Source organism: Penaeus monodon, chromosome 3, assembly GCF_015228065.2.
Source record: "Penaeus monodon isolate SGIC_2016 chromosome 3, NSTDA_Pmon_1, whole genome shotgun sequence".
In the NCBI taxonomy this organism is placed as follows: domain Eukaryota; kingdom Metazoa; phylum Arthropoda; class Malacostraca; order Decapoda; family Penaeidae; genus Penaeus; species Penaeus monodon.
This window is the reverse complement of record NC_051388.1, coordinates 34,501,440-34,510,982: the sequence shown is the minus strand read 5'-3', so window position 1 is coordinate 34,510,982 and position 9,543 is coordinate 34,501,440. Positions and strand designations below refer to the sequence as shown.

General features: G+C 31.5%; 1 protein-coding gene across 1 annotated transcript in view; it reads left to right on the top strand.

Annotated features, from left to right (window-relative positions):
• Nucleotides 1-7: 7 nt before the first annotated feature.
• LOC119594300 (TBC1 domain family member 17-like) overlaps nucleotides 8-9,543 on the top strand; it is a gene marked incomplete at its 5' end in the record, with an annotated part of 71,494 nt that continues 61,958 nt past the window's right edge. Inside the window, 2 exon segments of the mRNA XM_037943362.1 lie at nucleotides 8-72; nucleotides 197-441. Coding sequence (XP_037799290.1) covers nucleotides 8-72; nucleotides 197-441 — 310 coding nt within the window.

Here is a 9,543-nt window from a genome sequence, read left to right as displayed (position 1 = left end):
CCTGCCCGCTTTCCACTCTGGATCAGTGGCCTTCTTTGTGGAGGTTCTCCACAGATATGTTGCTGTAAAAAAGTGTGTATTTTCTTCCTTTTATGATAATATTTATGTATGATCTTTGCTTTTCCATGGTTTTGCCATTATGATAATAATTTTTTTTATGCAAACACAAAGCATGTGATTTTCTTTCTCGTTCCAGCTCAGAAAAGGACCGCAACCTATACTTGGTGAGCGACAAGCGGCAAGCAGCCCTAGATGATGAGCTGTCAGCAATGAACCTTGTGCCAGATCGACGGGGTCCTGGAGGTGGCTGGGCAGGTGGAGGGGGTGGCCATGCCCACTGGAGCAATACACAACAACGGGTCTGGGGTTTCTTCAACAACCTGAAGCGAGACCCATACACCACCACCATTAGCACCCTCTCCAAATTTTATGATGCTGTTTGTAAGTTGGAGTCTTTGTTTATGCCACAGAGAAGCTAATTGGCATTTTAGTTAGTTAATGGCAACAAACAGTATGCACCGCATCTTTGAGGCCTTTAAGATCCTTCTATGAGGGTTTGTTATTTGGCAAAACAATATTACAGTGACTATGAGGATTTCTTGTATTTTCTTTTATATTCCATATTCCATAGGAATATGGAAGAAACGATTATATAATTATTGACTTTTGCCAACAGATGAGTGTTTTTCTCATTACAGTACTGATATTTAAAGTTAGATTGTTTTCATATCATTTTTTAACCTGATGCAGCGATCCATGCCATGCCCACTGTGAGTTTTGTTTGTTGATTGTCTTTACATAATAATTTTTTAAATTACTCTTTTGTTTTATATTGCTATTAGTAATGTTAGTGAAATTGTAATAATTATAATGCCTGTAACAATATTAAAAAAGTAAAAACATTTTTCCTGAAAACTCAAGGAAAGGGAGAATCAGATGAGGTCTTTAGGTCTACTAATTGACTCCTTGGAGGTCAAGCCCTTGTAGAGCCATATCTCTCCCTCTCTCTTTCTTTCTTTCTCTCTCTCTCTCTTTCTCTCTCTCTCTCTCTCTCTCTCTCTCTCTCTCCTCTCTCTTTCTCTCTCTTCCCTCTCCTCTCCCTCTCCCTCTCCTCCTCTCCTCTCTCTCTCTCTCTCTCTCTCTCTCTCTCTTCTCGTCTCTCTCTCTCTCGGGCTTCTCTTTTCCTCATCCCTCCTCTTCCTCTCTCTCTCTCTCTCTCCCTCCCCCCTCCCTCCCTTTCCCTCCCCCTCCCTCTTTTCCCCTTTCCCTTTTTCCCCTCTCCCTTTTCCTTCTTTCCCCTCCCTACCCTCTCTCTCTCCCCCCCCCTCTTTTTCTCTCCCCTCTTCTCCCCTCTCCCTCTCCCTCTCCCTCTCTCCCCCTCCCTCTCTCTCTCTCTCTCTCTCTTCTGTCTTTCTTTGTTTCTTTCTCACATTTGTTACCATAGGCTGAAGATTTTATACAGCAGCATAATGCATTTACTATGAGATCATTTTCATATTTCTTTTTAAATTAAAACCCAAAGTGAAAACTAAAATACCCCCTTTTTAAAACATCCCCCCAATCTAGTTCTTACCAGAAAAGCTGTATACCAGCAGCTTTTCCTTGTCATATATAGCTAAAGTCTAGTCTGCATTCTGGATTTTAAAAATTTAACAGTGATTTTACAAGCATTCTGTCTAAAAATTACTTAAATGTCTATGTCAATCAAGTGGTTATATGAATGTCACAATTTTCTTTGTTGTAATGTTATCTTGTCATTTTAGTCGTTTCAAGAATAAAAGTGCTTGTACATCATAGAATGTGATTGATCCCATTTTTAAACGCTTTTTTGGGGGTTTATTCTAAAAAAGTAAAAATAATTTAAAAGATATAAGGAAGTGATTATTTTACATGGGTTCAAGTAGAAGAAGGAATTATATAATTACAAAGAAAACTCAAAGCTTTCTTGACCTTTTGCCAGCATGACAGTGTATTGCCATTTTATTAGGATACTTTCATCTGTCCAGCTATCTGTCTTTTCTTTTGATTTTCCCCATGATTGTATGGGACCACACACAAACAAAACACACACGGCCACCAAAAACACAACACACAACACACACACACACACACCCCACACACAAACACACACAAAACAAAAACACGGGACCACACCCACAAAACACAGATGTAATCCCACTACCCATCAGTCACAACACTTGTAGGGGGGTACTTTTTTTTGAACAGGGGAATTGACTACATGACAACTTTAAAAAGTGTGATTGATTGAGAGGTGACTGACCTGCATTTTTATAGGGAAAATAAATTATTTAACCTTTTTAGTAAAAATAAAGGGGTAGTGTACAGTTCCCTGCACTTTACCTGGTAAAAATTATTTTTGGTGAACATACATTTAGCTCTTACATTCTCTATTAATTTTAAAAAGGTATTGTAGGTTGGGGTTACAATTTTATAAAAAAAAAAAATCAAAAAATAAAATTTAAACCCTTACTCTGAAATATTTGGGTGTTAAATTATTTCACATATACAAAAACAAAATTTTTGGGAAAATTTTCTTTTATGTGAGTTTTGACCCGTTCCCTTCAAAAATGGGGGGATTTGCTCTTTTTCTACCAACGGCCATGGTCACAAAAATGTGTGTGTGTAAGTGTGTGTATGTGTATATATAACGGGTCTAGAACCCAATTACTTTGGCTTGCAGGGGTAGTGATACTGGAAATTCGGTTTAACCTTTATTCCGGGGGGTTTGGGCACAAAAAAATTTAAAAGCCCCCGACTGTTTAGTTATCGGGAATGGGGCCGCGGGGAAAGGTCACAGTCAGCCCCCCGGAGGGGGGCGGGGGCTGACCTTAGCGGAGGGTAGTTTTAGCACGAACTCTCTGAGGCCTATGTCATTCTTGGTATAAGTAGTGACCGTTCCAGCTGGGGGAGCGTAGAAAGCAGCTGCGGGAAGCAGGGGGGGGGGGGGGGGAGCGAGGTGGGCACTGGCTCCGTCTGCTAAACTGTTTCGCTACACTGTACTTTGGGTTGGGCCCAAACCTCCTCGGGCCCCCCCCTTTCGAGGGATTTTAGGTTTGCCTCAAGGGTCCCTAATTTGGTTTGGTCATCTCTTTCCCCCAGCGCGGGTCCGGGTGCATTTTTCGGGGGCTCTCGTCCATGTTTTTCCTCATCCTCCTGGCCCTCGGGGAAGTGTCCGTCCTTGATGTCCACACTTTCCTCAAAAAGTCTCGCACGGGTCCCCCTTTAAACTTCATATTTGTCTGACCTCCTTCCGGCCCGGGCCCAAAAAACTCGTGGCGTCCCGTCCACACGTCCTCCAGATCTCGCCCAGGTCCTTCCCCGCTTTCCCAAAACTAACGTCCTCGAAATTTTTCACCCGGGATCAAACCTGGCGTCGGGGGGCCGGGGGGGCCTGATCCCTGCGAAACGAGCTCCGGGAGTTGACCGATCTCAGGCTTCCGCCGGGCGTCCCCTTTATGAAACAGCTTTCTGGGGGGGCCCTGGGTACCTGCGGCAAAGGTGCGGTTCGCTGGATCTAGGGGGAGTTTTGGCAGGCAAACCCCCCGTCCACTACCCTGGAGGGGGGTTAACCCCCCTTTTTCCTGACAAAAATTTTGGGTCGGGGGGGCCCTATGGCGATCTTCGTGACGCCCCCTTTCCCAGGGCCATCCAAAGGTGCCCGGGGAATTTTAGCAGGTTTCCCTTCGACCGTCCCGGGGCTGATTTGCAATATATAGGTCAGGGGAGCCAGATCATACACAAAGGGGCTGAGTAAGAGAAAAAAAAGGCAACAAAAGAAGGGGGGTGTTTTTCATCATTTACCCGGGTTTTATTTATAAAATTTGCGGTTTTTAATTGTTTTTTTTTAAAATTTTTTTGTCTTTTTTTTTTTATTTTTGTTTTATTTTTCCCCAAAGATAAAGAAAAAATAGAAAGGGGGGAGGGTTCAGTACGGCCCCGAAAAGCCCTGCTTGAACTACCAACATCTCTGATGTTATGATAGTAGAAAAGGGGGAACGCAAGGGCCCAACCCCGCAAAAGATTTACTTAAACCCAACAGTCCCCCACAGAGAAAAAATAGATGAAACCTTGTAAAATCATGTTGGAGGCCACTTGTCACAACAACGCGTGTATGCGTGTGTGAGGGGACAGCTAGTTTTAATGAGGGGGAAAGGGCGAGAGTGACCTCACACAGAGAATGAATCACAAACACAATATTAGGGTTCACTATAAAAAAACTAAAAGAAAATTTTATTAATGCTAGCTTTTTAAAGATTATTTCAACTACCACTTTAAATTTCAACATATAATGATATGGGGACAGAAATGTACCCCTTGAATGAATTTGACGGGAAAAAATATTGGGCCAAATTTTTTTTTATAAATCAAATCTCTGGGGGTCAAAATTTCTAAAAGGGCCGAGGTAAATTCTAGCTTTGCACGTCAGACTTAAATAAACTCAATAACGGGGGGGGGGGGGGGGGGGGCCTACCCCAAATCCCGTATTTTAATGGCGACTTACCGGGAATATAAAAACCCTGGCTCTCCTTCTGCGTATCTGTAATGGGCGCTGAAAAATTCCCCAAAGGTATAAAAATTTTCATGAATCACAAAACCCTTTTGGGGGTTGTACCCAAAACATGCAAGCGCTTAAAAGGAGGGAGAGAAAGGTGGTTTAAATAACGAAAATGATTCTGCTTAAACCCTAGCCCTACTTTAAATTTAAATGGACAAAACCGGGGCCCACCCGCTAAAAAGGTGCCGAACAATAACTTGGGTTTTATTGACCTACTTTCGAACGACAGAGCGCAGATCTATTAGGTTTACACAACCCCGGGGCAAAAAATGGGCAATACTGTGCCTATGATATGGGGGAAGATCCTACGCTATATTCAAAAAGTACAATTTAATGAAAATTTTGTTACATGCTTCGCTCAAGCCCGATGAACGTGTCCCCCAAAAAAACAATGTAAAAAATGCTATGGTTAATTCCCAAAGGGGTCCAAAAAAAATAAACCAAAAACAGGGGGGCCCCATTCATCAGACCCATTTCCCAAAGCGCCACCCCCACCGGGAAAAGAGAAAATGGGGGTCAGGTCAAGACAGGAAAAAAACCCCTTTTTCCCAATCCAAAGGTTTGGGAAAAGGGAAAAAAATGAAAAAAAAGGTCGGTCAGGTCGGGGCGTTTTGGGGGAAAAATTTAAAAGATATTCTTGATAAGGGTAAAATTTACGAACGCATTAAATTTTTTGCATTTTAAACCCAAAAAAATCTCTAAAAAAAAGAGAAAATTTTTTAAATTTCTTAAATAACGAACTATATTCATGTTTTTTTTGGGTTTCTACCCGTCCCCACGGAAAAGCGATTTTGGGTAGAAAAAATAGTGGAGAAAATGGGGCCCTTTTCTGTCCCTTTAGCACCTTTTAAACCCCAAAAAAAAACCCAAAAGGCTTAAAACATGTATGGGAGAAAAAGGGAAATAAAAAAAGAAGGGGCCCAAACGTGTACTTTTCGTGTTTTTTTTTTTATGTTTTTTTGTTTTTTTTACATTCCCTTTTAGGGTCCCAAGGGGGATTTTTCTTTGGGGGTGGTTTTTCCGTTGGTTTTCATGCCAAAAGGGTGCAACGGCCCTCACTGCCACCAATATAAAGGGTCGAGAACCCAATTACATTTTGGGTTTCAGGGGTAGTGGGTACCCGGTATTCGGGTTGACTCTTTATTTCCGAATTTGGGACCACAGTATAAAAAACACACATGTTCAGTTTAAAACGGGTAAACGGGCCCCGGGCGGAAAGGGCACAGTCGCCCCCCCGGAGGGAGGCGAGGTTTAAAGGGCACTTTGGCTCCTCTTCTACACTGATCGCTCCACTGTACAGTGATTTTTGGGTGATTTATAATTTTAAAATGATGTATGTATTTATGTAAATTTTGTAGTATATAAATATTAAAAAATACATGGGGGATTTTGGAGTAGTATAAAAACTAGGTTTGTGTGTATGTATATTATATACATGATGTTTATTTGTGTGTACATAATTTTATATGGGTTTCATATATATATACATACATACTATATAACAAACATACATATAAAAATTATATTATATATTTTATATATATATAATATATTATATAACATATATATATCATATAATATACATATATATATACATATATTTTTTTATATTATAATATATATTAATAATATATATATAATTATATATTCTTATAATACTCTATATATATAATAGTATATATATTATATAATATCATATATTAAAATATTTAAATTTTCAAAATATATATAAAATTTTCTATATATAAAAATATATATTATATTTTATATTCCTAATATATATATAAATTTTTTATTAAAAATTATAATTTATTTAAAATTTTATATTATTTATCTATATATCTATTATTTTATATATATATATAATCTATAAAATTAATATATATATTATATATATATATATAATATATAAAACGTTTTCTAATTATATCAATATACTTATCTATTATTTATTTATCACCTTTTAATCTTTATTTATACTATATTTTATTATATATATTATATATATTAATATATAAATATATCTATTATATATATATATATCTTTTTACTAAATATATATCCCATAAAATATATATTATTACTATAAAATATATTATATATATTTTTAACTATTATATAAAATATTTCTACCTATGTATATATATTATTATATATAAATTTTATAATTTAAAAAATAATATATAATATATATCTATATTATTTTTTTAATTCTATATAGGTTTTTCTATATATTTTCATATAATCTCTATTTATTATATTAATTCTATTAAAAACGTATATATATTGTATTTATCGTAATTATTACTAAAATATATATATATATTTATATATCTCTTTCATTTTTCCTCTTTTTATTTGGCTATTAGTAATATATATACTATTTTATCCATATATATACTATATATATACTATTATATATTAATTTTTATATTATTAGTATTTTATATATATTATAATTAATAAAATAAAAAACATATTTATATATATATACTATCATATATATAAATTTTATATATATATAAAAGAAAAAATATATATATTAATATATATTTTATTATATATATTTATAAATATACAAAAATATATAAATATATATAAATATTTTTATATCTATAAAATATAAAATTATATATAAAATATAAATTTTATTTTGTATATAGAACATTATATAAAAAATATATATAAAAATATAAATATATATAATTTTATATTATTATTATATATTAATATTTTATTATATATTTTATATAAAAATAAATTTTAAATTTTTAAAAAATTTTTATAATTTATATTTTTTTAAATTTTATTTATAATATAAATTTTTATTTTTATAAAAATTTTTATTTTATTAATTTTTTTTTTATAATTTTTATAAAATTTTTATTTTAATATATAATAAAAATATATAAATCATTCTAAAAATTATAAAAAATATATATATATAAAATTTTTATAAAAATATATATCAAAATTTAATAAAATTTATAAATTTATAAAAATTTTTACATTTTTATTTTTTTTTTAACCCCTTTATTTTATATTTAAAAAAAAAATTTAATTTTTTTATATAAATTTATATTTAAAATTTAAATTTATATTTTATTATTAAATTTAAATTTAAAAATATAATCTTCATATATAAAATTTTATTAAAATTTTCTCCCCTTTTTAAATATTTTCCCCCATATTATATTTTAATATATATACATATAATATTTTATATTATTATTTTTCTAAACTTATATATTTAATCTTATACCTAAATTTTAATATCTATAACCCATATTTATATATATTATATTTATATATATATTTATATCATAATATATTAAAACAAAATTTTTAGATATAACTTAAAATTTTTAAATACTAAATATCATTTTAAATTCCCAAATTTTCAAAATTTATATAATTTACTTTCTAAACTTTCTATTTAAATTTTTATATATTTATATATATATTATAATATATAATATATATATTATTATTTTTTATATATCTTTTTAGGGATATTATTTTTTCCCCTTTATATATATATTTTATAAAACTATTTATAATATTTTATATCAATATCTTAAAATAATTATTATCCCATTTTTTTTTTATAAATAAAATTAATCAAATTTTATAAACCAAATTAAAATTTAACAATAAAAATTTTAACTTTAAATTTTTAACCTTAAAAAATTTATATAATTTATAATTTTTTCAATTTATAACCCCTTTCAATCTAAAATTATTTATATTCAAAAAATATTATATATTTTAAAAAATAAATAATATATGGCCCCTTTTATATCGTAAAAAACCCTTCCCCCTCCCGCTCCCTCAGGGCCCTCCTATGAAAACCCCATTTTAAAAACCCAAACCCGCCGGAATAAAAAATTCCCCTTGATCTTATACCCCAAAAAACCCCTCCCTGACCCGGAAATTCAAACCTCCCGGTTTCCCCCCTTCCGGTTGGGAAAGGGGGCCATTCAAACCCACCGGGGCCAAGAATTTTTAAAAGGGGTGGAATAATCTTCAGCCCCTTTAGAATTACCAAAATCTACTTAGGAATTTTAAAAGCCAAAAAATTTTTTCCCCCAATCCCACGGGATGGGTAAAATTTTTTATCAAATTAAACCCCAAGTTGATTAAGGTATTTTTGGGGAAAGAAGAATTTTTGCACCCCTTGTATGGGTTTTCCCCCTTGGTTTTAACACCGGTCCCTGCCAACCCGGGGGAACCCAGGTTTAATCCGGTTTAAAGGGGGGGTTGTTTTAAAAATCAACCAAATGAACACCCCCTAAAAGGGGTTCAATTTAAAATTTTTTATCCCCAAATTTTTGGTTTTCTCAAAAACTTAAAAAAATATAAATTTAACCCCAATCCCCACATTTAAATTATTTAAATTTCAAAAACCCAAGTGTTTTGGGTTTTTGGATTAATAAAAACAACCCAAACAAACACACACAAAAAAACCCAAACAAACCACCAACCCACCAAAACTAAAATTGCTATATTATAATATATAAATATAATTTATAATATAAATTATTAAGTTTTAAATTTTAAGGGTTTTTTATTTTATAATATATTATCCCTTAAATTTTATAACATACTATAATAATAAATAAATAATAATAAACCCTTTTAAAAAATTAAAAAAATAATAATATGTATTTTTTTTATTTATTATTAAAACATAAATTATAAATATATATTTTAAAAAAATATAAAATATATATTATATATATTATATATATATATAATATATTTTATATTTGTTGTTTTTTTTTTATAAAAATATACATAAAAAAAAAAAAAACAAAAAAAAAATTAAATAAAAAAAAAAAAAAAGGGTTTTTTATTTAATATATATTATATTATTATAATATATATATAATATTATATATATATATATATTATATATATATATCTAAAAAAAAATATCTAATTTTTTTATATATTTCAAAAATATA